This window comes from Delphinus delphis, chromosome 17 (genome assembly GCF_949987515.2).
Source record: "Delphinus delphis chromosome 17, mDelDel1.2, whole genome shotgun sequence".
NCBI classification, from domain to species: Eukaryota; Metazoa; Chordata; class Mammalia; order Artiodactyla; family Delphinidae; genus Delphinus; species Delphinus delphis.
Window position 1 is genome coordinate 23,277,013 of NC_082699.1, and position 18,360 is coordinate 23,295,372.

At 39.1% G+C, this 18,360-nt stretch overlaps 1 protein-coding gene across 4 annotated transcripts in view; it reads right to left on the reverse strand.

The window, feature by feature from the left end:
• TPD52 (tumor protein D52) overlaps positions 1–18,360 on the reverse strand; it is a 225,520-nt gene that overhangs the window by 91,118 nt on the left and 116,042 nt on the right. For 2 of the 4 annotated variants that reach the window (XM_059994808.1, XM_059994807.1), the window contains one exon: positions 14,340–17,134. The exons of 1 other annotated variant lie outside the window; for it this stretch is intronic. In XM_059994808.1, coding sequence (XP_059850791.1) covers positions 17,015–17,134 — 120 coding nt within the window. In that variant the 3' untranslated portion in view covers positions 14,340–17,014. Of the gene's footprint in view, positions 1–11,067; positions 11,310–14,339; positions 17,135–18,360 lie in introns of those variants that run through there. One more of the 4 variants, XM_059994809.1, reaches the window with a different exon arrangement.

Consider the following 18,360-nt stretch of genomic DNA (forward strand, 5'->3'; position numbering starts at 1 on the left):
CGTGCGCCGCAACTACTGAGCCTGTGCTCCACAGCAAGAGAAGCCACCGCAATGAGAAGACCACGCACCACAACAAAGAGTAGCCCCGTCTCTCCGCAGCTAGAGAAAGCCCACCCACAGTAACAACGACCCAACGCAGGCAAAAATAAATAAAAATAAAATAAATTTATATATAAAAAAACTACAATGAGGTATCACCTCACACCAGTCAGAATGGCCATCATCAAAAAATCTACAAACAATAAATGCTGGAGAGGGTGTGGAGAAAAGGGAACCCTCTTGCACTGTTGGTGGGAATGTAAATTGATACAGTCACTATGGAGAACAGTATGGAGGTTCCTTAAAAAACTAAAAATAGAACTACCATATGATCCAGCACTCCCACTACTGGGCATATACCCTGAGAAAACCATAATTCAAAAAGAGTCATGTACCACAATGTTCACTGCAGCTCTATTTACAATAGCCAGGACATGGAAGCAACCTAAGTGTCCATCGACAGATGAATGGATAAAGAAGATGTGGCACATATATACAATGGAATATTACTCAGCCATAAAAAGAAACGAAATCGAGTTATTTGTAGTGAGGTGGATGGACCTAGAGTCTGTCATTCGGAGTGAAGTAAGTCAGAAAGAGAAAAACAAATACCATATGCTAATATATACATATGGAATCTAAAAAAAAAAGGTTCTGAAGAACCTAGAGGCAGGACAGGAATAAAGACGCAGACGTAGAGAATGAACTTGAGGACATGGGGAGGGAGAAAGATAAGCGGGAACGAAGTAAGACAGTGGCATGAACATATTTACACTACCAAATGTAAAATAGATAGCTAGTGGGAAGCAGCCACATAGCACAGGGAGATCAGCTCGGTGCTTTGTGACCACCTAGAAGGGTGGGATAGGGAGGGTGGGAGGGAGATGCAAGAGGGAGGAGATATGGAGATATATGTGTATGTATAGCTGATTCACTTCGTTATAAAGCAGAAACTAACACACCATCGTAAAGCAATTATACTCCAATAAAGATGTTTAAAAAAGATATCAGAATGAAATAAATGTTTATGTATTACAAAAAAAAGACTCCCTTCTATTAACTGTGCTGCAACAACTTCAGTTTCCTCAACCCTAACCAGTAAATGTTATGCTCGTAACAATGCTCTTTTAGTAAAATTAATGGATTAGTGGTTCAAGATGGCAGAATGAGTACTTACATTTCTCTTTTCCCCTCCTGAAATTCCATTCAGATGGTAAAATGAACGAAAAAATTACAAACCCTCAGTATTAAAGAGAAGAAAATGGAGACAAAAAGTATATGAGATTTCAACAACTATTTAGTGGACTGAAAACATGTAGAAGGGTGGTAACCAGTGAAGCAGAATGAAGGAAACTGCAGCTAAAAACACATGCAGTGTGAAAATAAGTCAATCTATTCTGAAGAATCCCATAAAGGTGCTGGACTCCATCAGGCCAGGAATTATAGAAAGCTGGAATGAGAAGAGAGGCTGAAAACAAAGGGAATAATTAAAAGAATACAGGCAGGGAAGGCAATTTTCTGTCAAGCACAGAACACCTGGCAGAAAGGCCAAGTGCACAATACCTAATAATAAGGCATTTATTGCCCTGGCAAAATAAATACAATAAACTTTTTTTCTCTTCTCTAAAAAACATAATAATAATTGAATAAATTGTCTAGAGAAATAAGTTAGGAGGGTTGGTTATGCAGCAATAGGTAACTTAGCCCATCAGGAAAGAAAAGAATCGAAATGACAGGTCTTTGGCAAGGTACCAGCAATTAGCAAGGCCTGGAGTAGGAGGGCGGGCTCCTGAAGGCTCTGAAGTCAAACCACATGGTTCACGTCCTGGCGGTACCACTTACCAGCTCTGTGGTTGGGGCAATGCACTTAGACTCTCTGTGCTGCTGTTTACTCACCTATAAAATGGGGTTAATAATTATACCTATTTTACAGGGTTGTTGTGAGGATTAAATAAAAACATGACTATACGTAAAGCTCTCAAACTGTGCCTCTGACAGGGCAAACACCTCCTAAAATGTAGCTTTAAACAAAATATTAATCAATTTCTTATAGACCCAGTCACCATCAAGCTTTATGGATAACCCTTGTAGTTTTCAAACAGAACAATTTTGCCTGCCCTCCCTCTCCCCACCCCCCAAATCCCCCTTCTTCCCCGGGGACATTTGTCAATGCCTGAAGACATGTTTGATTCCCATGACTGGGGATGTTACTGGAATGCACGGGGTAGGGGCCGGGGATGCTGTTAAACACCTTACAATGTACAGGGCAGCCCCCACAGCAAAGAATTATCTGGTCCGAAGTGTCACCAGTGCCAAGACTGAAAAACCCTGCACTCAGCAGACCCAGGAGCACATGGCAGGCCAGGTATAGGAGCAATGTCAGTTGCATTTAGGGAGATCTAGGATGGAAGGCAAGACAAAAGATTAAGGGAGTGAGATCCTAAGATAGAACGGCTGCCAAGTAGTTCCAGACTGAGTATGAAGAAAGGTAGACCCAGAAAAAAAGTTGATAGACTGGTAGATAAAGGTGGGATTCAGGAAATGGAGAAGGTGAAGAGGGTAAAACTGTGGTCCAAGAGGGCTCAGGAGTTTGAGAACTTGAAGATAGCGTTCCAAGTGATAATGAATTTGTATACATACAAATTATGGTATATCTGCAAGTAAAAGAAAGTAGAAATGAAGGTCTAAGAATATGATACTTAGAATACGATGTGCATCTCTGTTGCCCAAGTGTTAGTAAAGTCATCGATGTACATGCTGAAGTCCATGAAGATGGCAAGTAAGAAGGGGAAAAGAGAAAAGCTGTGAGTCAAATGCTGAAGAATAAAACTCAAAGAATTGAGAAGATTTCTATCAAGAAATCTTTCCTTAAATATTTCTAACACAACAGTGGTCTGAAATGGTAGAGAAGCAAGAACCAAAATGACTCCTTTTCTTCTCAGACCCATCTGAGAAGTAGTGTTATCAAGCGAAATCGAGGAAGAAAGCAAGAAACACTTGTGAGAAGCTTAAAGGGAGACTGTGCACAGAAAGATTTAGGAGACTTGGGACCAAGGAATACAAACCTAGAGAGCAGGCTGAAGGAAAGAAGGCAAGTAAATGTGAAAGAACAGTTATCTCCATGATAACCCAGAGAACAAAAGAAGAAACTTCTGGAACTTCTAGTGATGGTTTTTTTTACTTCACCCTTTAAACTGTTGTTTTTTGTGAATGCTTTAAAATGTGTATAATAAATAGTACTGTAGTACATAAATCTTTTTAAAGTAAATATTGGGGCTTCCCTGGTGGCACAGTGGTTAAGAATCCACCTGCCAATGCAGGGGACACGGGTTCGAGCCCTGGTCCAGGAAGATCCCACATGCCGTGGAGCAACTAAGCCTGTGCGCCACAGCTACTGAGCCTGCGCTCTAGAGCCCACGAGCCATAACTACTGAAGCCCGCATGCCACAACTACTGAAGCCCACGTGCCTAGAGCCTGTGCTCCACAACAAGAGAAGCCACCGCAATGAGAAGCCCGCGTACTGCAATGAAGAGAAGCCCCTGCTCGCTGCAACTAGACTAAGCCTGCACACAACGAAGACCCAACAAAGCCAAAAATAAATAAATGAAATAAATAAAGTAAATATTGGAAGATGTGTTCAAAAATTTCTTAATGAAGGGGCATTATCAAAAAAGTTTAGAAACCTTTATAATAGAGGTATATCATAGTAGCAGGAGAATAATTATGCCGGATAGGGAGAAATATAGTTACAAGAGGAGACTGGATAACCAGAATGATTTGCATGATTTTGCTAATTTATATCCACAGAAATTGAGGATATATGTGGGAATGGATCCTAAGGATACTGGATCAGGGTGAGAGGAAGACAGTGTTGCCTTGAGCCAAATTTACCAATATAGGCTCACTAAGCAGAGATTCAGATACAATACATTAGCTTAAATGGCTGAGAGTTATAGGCTATACTAGATGAAGCTGAAATACCAGAACTTCCTCAGTATACCACAAAGAAAGGTATCCAAAGGCTTGAAGTGAATGGAATGCTGGAGTGAATTTACTGTTTATGATCTGTTCACCACTCCTTACTATGGCCCTCAAGAGGATCTATAAGATACTCACTTCACCAAGGTTAAGAGAAGTACCTGTGTGAAGGGAGCACCAACATTCCTGAAAGCTGTGTGGCAGTGATTCTCTGTAGGCCAGGACTGACAGTGAGAACTGCTGCCAACAAGAGCTCCCTGAATTCAACGTAGATAATGTGGCAGGAGTCAAGCCAGCACTTACTAGCCAACAACATGGTGGGCACCGTTATCATGATGCAGCAGAGCCGAACAGCAATCCAACTAATCTGACCTGTAGAGCTCTTTGGTGTTGGCTGGTTGGTCATGGTGTCCTTAGAAATAAAATAGATGGGAAAACTCTAGTTCTAGAGAACAGAAGTCTGACCTGAATACCACATATGAATATCAAGGCCCCTCAACCAATTCCCAAAGTTGAAGCAATTCTCAGACACCAAGCCTTCTGAATGAAGGTTGTGTCCCCTTGAGGAAAGATCCCGCTACAAAAGCAAACATTTATATCACCCATCTTCCTTCTAGCTTTCCCCAAAGGAGCTGTGGCTATTTACCAGAATGTTCACTGAGGAAGGAAAAATCATCAGACCTTTCAGGGATTATCTGAACTGATGCTAACTCTTCAAGAACCAACTCAATGCCAGTCAGAACAGGGGCTTACGGAGATCACGTGATAAATGGAGTTTTAGCTCAGCTCTATCCCATGAATCTGCTCTATAGTTCTCTCCCTAGTTCCAGAATGCACAACTGGAATAGGTATACTCAGCAACCGACAGGATCCCTACACTGGTTCCTTGATCTGTGGAGTGAAGGCTATTAAGGTACAGAAGGTCAAGTAAAAGATGAATTTGTTTGGTAGGTAGTAGAACTTCCCCTACCTACCAAACAAGTAAATCAAAGGCAATACCACATTCCTAGAGGCATTGCAGCAATTAGTGCCACTATCAAGGACCTGGAAGGTGCACAGTGGTGATTCCTACCACATGCCCATTCAACTTGCCTATGAGGCCCTGCAGAAAACAGACAGGTCTTAGAAAATGACAATTTATTATCATAAACTTAATCAAGTGGTAACTCCGATTTCAGCTATTCCAGATGTCATTTCATGGCTGGAGCAAATCAAATATCCTCCAGCACCTGGTATGCAATAATTATCTAACAAATGCTTTCTTTTTCTAGACCTGCTAGTAAAGACTATATACCTCCAGGTTACATTAATTCTCTAGCTCTATGCCACAATCTAGTCTACAAAGACTTTGATTGCCACTCCATTCCACTGGACAGCATGCTGCTCCATTTCATATGCTGATTAGACCTGGAAGCAGAAAGCTGCAACTCCTCCTGACACATGGTAAGACACATATATGCCAGTGGGTGGGAAATAAATCCCACAAAAATACTGGGCCTTAGTGAAATTCCTAGGGAGCCAATGGTCTGGGCTACGTCAACTTACCCTTTCTTACCACTAAGAAAGAAGCTCAATGCCTAGTGGGTCTCTTTGAATTTTGTAGGCAACAAATACCTCATTTGGACATGCTTCTTCAACTCTTTTACCGAGTAACCCCAAAAGTTGCCAGTTTTGAGTGGTGCCCAGAACAATACAAGGCTCTGTAAAAGGTCTAGGCTATCAGGTAAGCTCTTCTACTACTTGAGTTTTACAACCCAGCAGATGTGGCAGTGGCAGTATATACACGTAGAATGAGATTCTGACAGACCTCCCTAGGTGAAGTGTAGTGCAGAGCTAGAGTACCTTTGAATGACAGCAGTAAAGGACTTTGAGCATATACTTGAATGATCATTTTGCCTGGAAAGAGAGATGGCCTAAGGTGGGATCTATATTGATTTGTGTGAAGTGACTAATGATTTTGCTGGATGGTCAGGGATTTAGCAGGAACATGACTGGGAAATAGATAACAAGAAGGTCTGGGAAGGTCTGGGAAGATAGGAAGATAGAATGGACAGAGTGAGAAAATAAATGTGAATCATTTCTTCTGCAGAAAAGAATCTTAATAATCAAGGGATAAGATAACTAGTCATGTGGAGGTCAGTCAACCTCTTTCCCCAGCCACTCCTGCTCACCTCCCCAGTGGGTTCAAGAACAAAGCTGCCATGACAGCAGGGATTGCTTCTGTATCTCACATGTCCCAGACTACTGACCAACTAGGCATTTTACCAGGTGCAGGCCCAAATCCCTACAAACCAGGCTCCACTCAAATGTGATAGTTTCCTTTATTTCCTATGTTATTTAATACCTATAGATAAAAACAAACTTAAGAGTTGTAATCACATTAGAACAATTAATCAAAAGAGAACATCTTAATATAACCTTTAAAAGAAAAAACAAAGCAAAATCCAAACACATTAAAAGAAGGGAGTGAGATGCCTGAGCAAAAATAAGAGTTAAGAAAGATATTCAACTAGTGAAAGCTAATGCTGACTTGAGAAGTCCTAAGAGTCTGATTGCGTATGATCAGAGCATATGACCACCCACAAAGCAAAATACATACAGAATATATTCATCTTTTCTTTGCAGGAAATGTATAGTATTATTTATAGGTATATTATAGCTGTTGATTAAAAAACTTATTTTCCCTAGAGATTTATATCTACCTCAATACACTCTTTCATTGTTTTTATATTAGCTGGTCATTTCCTCTAAACCTGCTTTGAAAATGTTAGACTCTACTGTGAAACTAGACATTTCAGAAGGTTTTATTTATTAGTTGGAGATACCTCTCCTAAAATTCTCTAATGTAAAAACCAGGGAGCACCATGGTTAAAACCAGAAATATTTTTCATCATTCCTTTACATATTAGTTTTTAAAACATTTGTGTAATTTTTTAAGCTGTCAATATAAAACTAGTGAGAAAAAAAAGGGTTAAATAAAGCTGTATAATACTGCTATTTTATGAATTTAGAAGACTTAAAACTTATACTAAAAATAAGAGAATTGAAACAAATCCTTCAAGTAAGCTATTTTTTGGATTTTCCCAGTATTCTGAAAGGACAAAACAGCTGATTTAAATATTCTATCTTCTGGAATATTCCAGCATTTTGAAATAAAAAGTGCCGATAAGAAATATTCATGAAAAAGTAAAAAATAACATTTAAAAATATTTACATAAACTCTACCTAATATATTGCTAAAATGAAACTATAAAGTATAACATCAGTATTCTACATAAATAAGCTAAAATAAAATGTTATTCTCCATCTTAAAAAAAAAAACATTCTGTGTAGCCTCAAAAACTCTTGCAAACCATTTTTTCAATGTGCTGAAAAGTAATATGCCCCCCTCTACTGTTAAGAAACAGTAATATTCATAAAGCAGAAAACCAATTCTTTGCTCAACTATTGCCACCCTGTGGCTATAAGGTGGATCTTTCACTATACCATAGCTCCCCATCGGCTTAACAGGTTCTACAAATCTCTATTGTCTAAGTGACATAAAAGGGTTAAAGTTTTTAAAATAGTTTAAAAAAAAAAAAAAAGGAAAAAAGGTATTTGACTTTAAAAATGTATTTAGCAAACATTTACCAGGTCCTGTATTCATAAGTATGTGTTATGTTGGTTACAAAAATGAAAAGGACTTGGTCCCATCCTAAAAAAAAAAATAAACAAACAAAAAAACACTTAAAGAGATACATGCATAAACCAATCTTAAAGCTAATGAATCAAGGAAAAGATAATGGATAAGTGAGCATGGATGAGTAAATGGCCTTTCAGGTCATTTAAACTTGAGATTCCTTTAACTGGTAACCTCACTGAAATTTTAGGATAGGGAATTCACGATGAACTGTCCTTGATTAAATTCCTGCCTGCAGGGGAAAGTCCCTTTTAAGGATCACTTGCTTGGCTCTTACTGAATATCACTTATTTTTGAGGTGCACATATATATACACGTCTGCACTTTGAGAGTAAGAATTAAACCAATGGGTAGGATGTCAACTTTCATTCCTATGTATATATACATTTTAATCCAATAACACGAGATGTTATTTCTCATTTATAGTTATTCGGACATCAAACTGTGTAAATCTTATTCCAATTCATATCAACAAATATATATTAAATCCCTACTTATGTGTAAGGCATTATGCAAGGAATGAAAAGGGTAAATAAAAAACTATCCCGACCTTCAAGAATTACAATCTAGGAGACGGGATAAAACAAGTTCACAAATGGCTCTAATATAACTTAAAGAGTTGTGTGTGTAAAATAAAGGTAGCATAAAACAAAGCCCCAAAACATTCAGAAGGAGTTTCACCTGATTGGTGAAATGACCAAGGCCTAAAACAACAGGTGATTTTTACTATGGAATTTGCAGGCAGGGAAGCTAATTCTAGGGGACAGAGCAAAGGTAAAGAAATAATGCTTTGTTTAGGGAACAGCAAACCGTTTACCTTCTAAAAACATTTTTTTAAGCAGAAACCATGTTACAAATTAAATCTTACATAGAACCCCAATATATATAACATTGTGTAGTATTTTGTTGGTATAAGTGTATTTTATGAGTTCAAATTGATAGCATTTACTTATTAAGTCAAAAAATGTGAACATGCAGTTATTTTGATAAAAATTACAAACTGGTATCAGAGGTGACAGATAAACAACTCCAGTTCCCAATTTTTGTATTTTGTTTTGACTGTCCACTACCAAGAAAATCCACTTATAATACCCCACATGTATAAGTGGATGAGGAAACAGGCACTGTCATGCACTGTAAGTTGAAGTGTGCAGTCTGTATGTATCAAAACTCAAACTGTGTGTACACATTGACCTAGTATATATCCCATAAATAAGCAAAAAAATGTAAATGCTCACTGTACCACTGTCTGTATTAAGGGGAAAAAAAAAACCCAGAAACAACCTAGAAGCTCATTAGTGAAGGCCTGGTTAAATAAATTATGCTATATCCACACCATGGAATACCAAACAAGTATTTTTTCAATGAGATATACAGTGAGACCTCTGTATTCACAGATGCGGGAGCCGCAGAGGGTTACCTGCACCGTTTATATAAGGGACTTGAGCATCCAGGGATTTTGGTATGGCAGAGGGTCCTGGCACCAAACCCCCGTGGATACCTAGGGACAGCAGTAAGTACACTACACTACACATATATAATGATAAGGAAAAATATTCAAAGTTATACTTAAGTGAGAATAGCAATTTTCAGCAGCAGCAATGAAAATATACTGAGTGTTTATTATCAGGTACTTGTGCTAAGTGTTTAAATAATGAATTCATTTAATCTCATAATAATCCCATGACAGGTTTTCCTTTTATAAAAAAAGGAAGAGAAGATACACGGATATCAAGTAACCTTCCAAGGAAACACAGCCAGTAAATGACAGAAAAATTAGAATTCAAACCAAGTCTGTCTGAATCCAGAGCTTACACTGTTAAACATTAATAATGTAGTTCAAAACTTGTACGTTTTAAAGTATATATATATATATATATAATTAGCTTATATTCATATATGCATACATAAAATCTCTAGCAGTATGCATTTATTAAAAATACATCTTCCAGCTTTGAGAAAGTGAGGAAAAGAAAAAGGGGGCTTTTATATTTCCCATAGTAACCTTCAGTGCTATTTACATGCTCCTTTTGCAATACTATTTTTATATTTTACAATTTTTTTCAAAAATCCCGATCACACAATAAAGACGAACTTTATTCATCTTGTAATCTCAGGATACTCTTCAATTAAATAGTTCCAGAAACTTCAAAGAGTGAAGTGAAAGATTTTTCACAAAGTTGAACCTTTACATCAATACCTAACAACTACTCATATTCCTCATCATAAATATGTCACAAAAGTACTGAAAGCTTCCAATAAACACTAAAAGAAAACTAATGTGGTACCTTCAGTTTTCTTATTACTCTGACAATTGTTTTTGCTCAGTTATTACTCTGGAGTAGCACATTTAATTCACATGCTCAAGCCTGTCCTATCCTCACTTATACAACCGTTTGTGAGCAGTCACACAAAGATCTCAATTCAAAGACTGCTCAGATTGCCCTGAAGTTCAAATGTGCACTTTCTGTTCTATTCATTTATTCACGCATTGGGCAAACACTTACGGAGTGCCCACTAAGAGTCAAGCACCGTGCTAGATGCTGGGCAGTTTTCTATAACCCACGACACTACCCATCGGTAAACTGTTTGGTACTGGTTCCCAAGGCGATGAGTACAGAAATTGAGACAGTTTATTTTTATACAGTTTAATATTGCCAGACATCCAATTTCATGTCCGCTAACTCAAAAAATCTGACTTGTATTTACGTCTATTTCTTCCATTTTATTTATCTAGTAATTCTATCGCATTTTACAAAATTATTGCCTCGGACAGATGGATTAAAAAAAAAAGGTCATTTACAGAAAAGGAAAGTGAAGCATTGACAAGTTACATTACTTGCTCAAGTTCATAGTGACAGTAATTCTCTGATTCACCTCTCCACTGAATTAAGAAATATTTATGAGCCTGGTACGCCAGACACTAAGGTCCACACTGCAGCTACTGGGTAGAACAAGAGGAGCAGAGGGCCCTGCCTCTCCCAGTGTGAGTCCAACTTTACTCGGAGTCGCAAGAGTCGCCCTAGGCGCGTCACTATCAACGCTCGCTGCTGGTTTCCCTTCCAGCACTCGCCTGTGGAAGACGCGTGCAAAGCAATGTGGGCAGCGCACGCCCAGCATGTAGATACTGTACAAAAGTACAACAAACGGAAGAAAAACACCACCACACGCTCTAAGTGGCCAGCAGGTGGGACAAGCCACACCGCGGCCCCCAACTCTACTCCCTACGCCGGGCCCAGTCCCCGCCTCTCGGTCCCACCCACCCTGCCGGGCCCACCCCCTACGCCGGGCTCCGTCCCGGCTCCCGGCTCCACCCACAACGGCGGGCCCCGCCCGCCAACGCGTCGCTGGCTTAGCTCCCACAACTCACTCTCATCCGCCCGAGCTCCGCCTTCCGCTGCAGCTCTGAGTGCCGCTTCAAAGAGCTCGCGAAGCCGCCTAGGCGCGGCCTAGGCTCCGTGGAATCAGAACTCTCGCTTCCGGAGCCACTTTCAGTGCCTGCGTCTCGACAGGGCCGAAAGAAGAGAAGCACTCGCAGAAAATGACTGTCGGCAGTCACGGCACGGGTCCGGCACAGCGCCGCCATGACGGCTCCACAACCTCTGACCTTTGGCTTTTCCGCGAACGTGCAGGTCACGGGGCGGGGCAATGAGAGGTCCGCCCACTTGCGGAGCACTGTGGGCCGGCGGGCGTGGCCTAATCGGTGTAAGGTAGAAGGGTGGTGTGAGAGAGACTTAAGGTAAAATTGGGGGACTAAATCCTTGGTGGCTCAAGTTCCCTACTAGCAGCGACCCGCTAAGTTTTGCATGGAAAGGGTTTTGACTCGAAGCAATTTCGCCCTCGCGGGTGCCCTTTGAACCTGTACTGCTGTAAATTCTGGTAATGCGACTCTTACTGGCCCCGCCGCCTGCATGTCTGCCCCAGATGGCCCCAAGGCTCTCTCTGGTCGCCACCGCTCTTCAGGTCTTTGCTCAAATGCGAGGTTCTCCTTGACTATCTTATTTAGAATTGGAATCCCAGACAATATGCCACGTAGTTTACTTACTAGTACTTTTGTTTAGCGTCTGCTCTCTCGATTTGTAAACTCTGAGGGCAGGAATTTTGCTGTTGAATACCTGACAGCGGGCACATGGTAGGGCGCAAACACTTGTGAAATCCCGGATCTAAGTTCCGTTACAAAAATATTAACTTGAGACATTTTTGGTCACCTCTTAGCTACAATCCCTTCTAGGGAATTAAGGAATTTCGTAATGCCAAAACATACCCCACCAGAGGCCCACCCTCACTTATGCTTTTTTCCCTACCCGCCCCATGTTAATTGCCAGAATTTGCCCACCTTCTTCAAAACCGAGCCTAACTCCATGCTTGAAGTGTTTATGAATTAAGCTGTCCACCCAGCTTCTACCCAGCATTTTTATATTAATGCGCAGTTATCTGGAGGGAGGTAGCAAGCACTTTTCCAGCTCATTTACAAGTACTTGGACAGAAGGAAGTTTTATGTATGACTACAGCCCCTATTTTAATAATGCTCTTGACTGAGACATTTTTTTTTTGGCCGCGCTGCGCAGCTTGCGGGATCTTAGTTCCACGAGCAGGGATTGAACCCATGCCCTCAGCAGTGAAAGCGCACAGTCCTAACCACTGGACCACCAGGGAATTCCCAATAATGCTTTTGACTGTGGATTTTAAAACTCTGATGTTCTCATCAACTGCGTGGACAGCAGACAGAACCCTAGAAGTGCACTAACCTTAGAATGGTGCGTGACTGTATGAATCACACACAACTTATTACTAGCCACCTGTTCGGCAGTCCTTAAATTCGGTGGAGAGCTTAAGGTAAATTCTACTCCAGGTGAGTTCTCCCTTTTGGTACATAAGCCGTGTCTTTCCCCTGACCATTAATGCAGTCTTGCCGAAGATATTTTTGCATTACTTTTTATGGCTCTTGCTACTTCTGTTTCCCTTCAGGAAAAAGTGTGGTAAATTGTAAAGAGTGTTGACCAGTGTTCTTAGCTCTAGTTCGACCTCCCGTCCTCATCGCAGGGAAGCCAATTTAATGTTGCTGATTTGGTTTCCTCACGTAAAACCAAGTTATTAGCCTCTGTCTTAAATTTAAGGAAGTGTTTTGTAAACTTAACTAAATCAGCATCTACAGAACAAATGGGATTACTAATATCCCAGCTCTAAAATTCAGCAGATGTATTATCTTCGTGTCCTACCTCAGCCAGATGATAAATTCCTTCAGTACTGTGATAATGCATTTGGAGACAAACCCTGATGTTTTTAATGGATAAGAGTAAGTTTGCATCAACTGACTTCAAGTATGCCTAGTTCTCTGCCTTTGGTAGAGCATCAGAAGCATCAAATGAGAGAGAAGGTAAAGGACTGAGTGAATCTGCACACTGTCCTTGCCTGTATCAGTGCCAATTGTAAAAACAACCCTAATGGCAGTATTTCAACATCATGGCACTTCTGATCCTGCTGTATTCCTTGAACCACACTTTCCTTCTTGATTTATTAAAAACACAAGCTTCTTTCTTCCCATATAGCTTTCAAATTGTTAGTATGCTTTTTAAAAATATTAGTAATGGCAGATGACAAGTGAATAAAAAAGTAATTCAAGTTCTGGCTCCATGTCTACTGGCTGTGGTTTCATCTATCAAATGGTGACAGCACCACATCCTTGAGTGAGGAATTAAAGGAAGGGTGTGAAATGCCCAACACCTACTAAAAGCTCAATGAATAGTGGCTATTAGTGGCTAGGTGGAGGTGACCAGAAGGTGATTTAGAAGTTCATGCCTCTCAAACATGCATGAAAACCTGGAATAAAGATAGGGCTAGTGATACACCGGAAAGATATGAGTATTACTGTAAAGACAGTCATTTCAACCATAGAGATGAATACAATCATTAAGGAGATTGTGTAGAAGATGACTAGAGATAGGCAATAACATTTAAGGAGTTGGAAGAAGAGAATACCAGAGAATAGTCAAACTGGAAAATGAGAAAAGAATTAATTCTAGAAACCAAGAGGAAAACTTGAAAGCACATTGAGATGAAGCGTGTTAAAGTGAAAGTCACCAAGTAGCGTTTTATTTAAGTAAAATCCTGGCAGGTGATAGGCACATGCAGGCCCTGCCCTCTCAGGGCTCACAAACTAAAAGTGAGTTCTTTTGGCTCATTTTGATTTTGGTTCATTTTTATTTCACAATCAGAACGTGGAAATTGAAATCTATGGATTGTAGGTTTACTTAAAAGTGATAATGCTTTATTATTAACCGTAAACCAATATGGTCTCTATAATTAATCCAATTACAATGGGACAGTCACTAATTAATGGCCAAACGTCTCCTCATTATGGGCAAAAATCTGATTTTTCATCTGGGTCTTAAGAGCTATAAAGAAACACATGCAATCCTGATATAGGGCCTTATGCAGCGTCTCTGGCACAAATACAGCAAATAGTCACTTACAAATGTCTTTTTGTAGTCAGCATGTAGCGTTTTTGTTTGATACACTGAGTCCATACAGCTGCTCCTGGTTCTTTCTATACCCAGGATATGAAGGGTCTGGAGAGAAGCTGTATAATGAATGGATTTACCCACTTTCCTCAGCAGATAGGTAATACAAAAGAATCCATGCCCAAATTATAGAATTTTTATTGTTTTCAAATACTATACAAAAAAAAATAGACAGTATTATCTTTTCCTTAACAGATCCAGAAGTAGTGAGTCCAAATTCAACATGTTTTTTCTCTATTTCAGTAGTTTCAGTTACTACTAGGATAATCCAATGGTTTCTCCTCTCTTCCATTGATTACTTTGGCCTCATAGGTATGAGAATTCTTGCTTTATTTCCCACAAACTCCATAAATTAAGGAGTTCCTTTGTAAGAAGGGGATAATTTCAGGAATTATTTTCTTCTGTCACACTTCTTGAATCCTTAAATATCTGAGATTTCACTCTTGTTGCTATGTTTTTCCAGTGTCAAACACAAAACACAGTAGAATGACTGGGACCCCTCTCTGCTGTTCTTAGTGATTACTGTGTTCTAAATTGCTTAAATATCTGTGAATTCATAATATTGAATCTTCCACAAAGACTACTTGGAATCATATTTCTAAGTCGATGTTTATTTTTCTAAATTTATCGTCCCTCTACTGCTTTGTTGCTTTTAAGAGGCAGAGTACTCTGCAATAGATTAAATCATTTCTAAATTAAGTGTAGGTAGATGTCTAGAACAGTGATTCTCCAATTTATTCTTTTACAACCATCACCAATACCCACATACACCCATCCCACCTTCCAACCCTAGTTCTATCATTTCTCTCATAAAGTAAGGAGACTTGAGGATATTTCACTCAACTGAAGAAACTGCCATCTTCTCCATTTTGCTTTGTTAAAAAGACAACAATAGGGCTGGACATCCAAGAAACAACGTGATGAAAAGAAGATGTGATAAAAACAACTGAAAGACTAATTGGTTGAAAAAATAATTTAACAGCTATGTTGAGTAACCACAATATTTCTATAAAAAGACAAATTTCTACATGTCGACTCCTCTAGGACAATGCTTCAACAACCTTTGCCTTAAAGCCTTTTCAAGTAAATAATTTATGGTAGTCTAATACCATGAAGCAGTGATTTAAAGCAGATGGTAAAAAACGGCCTTTTTTTTTTTAAAGCATAGATACCAGTTGATTATGTAACACAACAAGCTGTTTCCAGACCACTGGTCTCATAATAAATATTGAGACCTATACTACTGATATACACAATTTATTAAGCTTTTCACATGTAATAGAGCATAGTTTCAGTTGCATCTGAAGTGCTAACAAAAGCTCCAGCAATCAAGAATGGCAGCATGTTATCAATATTTTATAACAATCAACACTTGTAGCTTTTCAGATTTGGATAAGATAATTTATCCCAAAGTAAATCTAGTCATGCTTTTAAAAAATGCTTTAGGTCACTCCAAGCTTGGCAATTAACATTTGGCATAAACAATAATAAAACAATCACAACTTGATAAATAACAAATACAACATTGTAGGCCATAACCATACACAGCATAAGGAAAAGATGGTGATGAGTAAGTAGTCATTAGAATTAATAGAGTACCTTGGCCTCCATGCAGATACTTCCAGAGGCTTTGGTTCATTCAGCCCTGACCTCAGTTTTCAAAGCAGGGGGCAATATCTACAGTATCATTTTGTAATTTCGAACACACTGAAAACAAGTAAGTAGAAAATGATGAGTTGATTTTTATTAATGCATTAAATCCTCAGGAGTTATCACCAACCCCTTAGTATAAAATTTTTTCAAGTTATATTAGTCATGTGTGCTTCTTACTGTAAATGCTGCTAAATGAATTAAATGAAGTCAACAGTGTTTCCCCTAATGTGATTGATTTTAGCACTTTTCAGCTACCTAGATCTAAAAATCTTTCAGGCTTTTGAACTGAATGTTTGAGGACAGTGTTCATATTTCAACCTATTGATAATACAATATGCTTGATTCAGAACATTAACTTACAGTCTATTCCAAAACTAAAATTTTAATCTGGCGCAAAATAAGTAGCTATAAGTGGCACAATAACCATGACGCATAATGACCATGACACTGAAATGGTTACTGTCACAGATGGTGATAAACAAGGATGTGAGGGCTCCACTCTCAAGTCGCCTAGGATTTTGAATTACTGTCTGTACATACTGTCACTTACAAAACTATAATAAATTGAATATTTAGTCTGGTGTCTTCAAACACCCAAGATGTAAGATAACTTATTCCAAAACAATATTTATCTGAAAATATTTGTTGTACCTGGTAGTTCTTCCCTTGGAGGTAAAGAACAATTTGCCAAAACTTTTAATAACCAGGATACAGAAAATTTTAAAGAACAATCTTACCTAGGAATCAAATATACAGAGATTCAAAGAGGAAAAAAGAAAATTGTGTAGAAGACAAAGATCAAACTGGTATCCCAGATCCAGAGCAATTTTGTAAAGTAGGAAAGCAATTATGATAACCCACAGCTTCTTAGATCGTTCTAGTGAGGATCTCCAGGTACTATATATGTTTTTATAATGATATTTTCTAAATAAAGGGCCTTAAATGCACATAAAAGGGTGTTTCCCAGGAATAGAGGTTAAGATATTTTTACATTGTTCAACCCACAAACTATTTGGTCAAAGGAATATGTAAAGCTCAACAAAAGCACATCTGGTGGAAATTCATGGCAATGAATGTTGACAAGATGTGCTTGGATTTCGCTTGCAGCATCTGGCAGTGAGTAGCAGAACAAAGGTAGGAATCTCACAGGCTCTCCTGTGCCTGTTCTGGAAGAGGCTCCGTGGTGGTGGAACTAGCGTTTGCAGTCGAATTCAAGACTTCTCCAAAATCACCACCAGCAGGCTTGGTTCCTCCTACTTTAGACTTTTAAAATAAAAGTTCAAAAAGGAAGAGACATTAGGAAACATAAACTTCGCTGACTCTGCATAAAGTAACTCAAATTGTACTTTGAAGAATAAATCAGAAGCCTAAGAGCTCAGTGATTATTTGTACAGAATTTAGTACTGTTGTAATGTTCCATGCGGTCTCACAGAAAAACTTATGCAGTTTCCGTGCTGAAATATTCAAATTGGTAAATTCTACCCCTCCACTTTTTTCCCCTATCTGCTTATTGTTCTTCACGGGGAAGGTTGTCTGAAGAATTTTGTAAGGCCTATTATGCTAAAGTATCTACTGAACTCTCTTTGTATTTGGATAACACTTTGTGAAATATTATTGAGTAAAACAAAGGAAAGAAATATATGTACGTTTCCCAGTTACAGCATAAACTTTCTAACCTTTTGCTGCTTAAAGAGTGGTACATGGACCTAGAGACTCAACATCACCGGGGAGCTTGTTAGACATTTGGAACCTCAGACTGGCCTCCCCATCTCCATCTGCAGAATTGAAATCCAGGCTTTAACAAGATCTCCAGGTGCTTCCTGTACACATTATAGTTTGTGAAGCACTACTCCAAGTTATCTGGCCTGAAAATCTGTCAATAAATATTGGTTTGAATGAATTTATCTGCCCCGCATTTGTATACTATTGTATGCTTTTCAAAACCCTTACACATCCTTAGTGACATTGATGAATCTATGCTTCCTACCCACCGTCACCCCCTCTCCTGCCCCCATTACATCTCATGACTGACCAACAGGACAGCTGACTAACATTAAGAAACCAGTCAATGATCAAGGATGCAACTCACAGTGGGCTTGCATCTGACCTTGCTCTTAGCTCAGTCTTGACTGGCCAAAGATTCATTAACAATTGGAATCTCGTTGAAATTTTCTCTCTCATTTCTTGTTGGCCTCCCACCTAAAATCTTTGAATTGCATGAAAAATGTGCATGACTTGTATCCACTGTATATTTATTAAATTTATTCAAACATTCCTTAATTACAAGAAAATGTTAAGACCTCTTGCAATTCACAAGTCTAAAACAACTCCTCCCCACAACTGGTCCCTTCTCTATTCTAAGACCATGAATGTCAGTAGTAACTCCCAGTCAGCCTCCTGGAGTTATCCTTGGTCCTTCCCTGTCTTGTTCCACATCCAATCGATCACTAAATTTTTCTGTGTCACCTGTAAAGTCTAAATATCTCTCA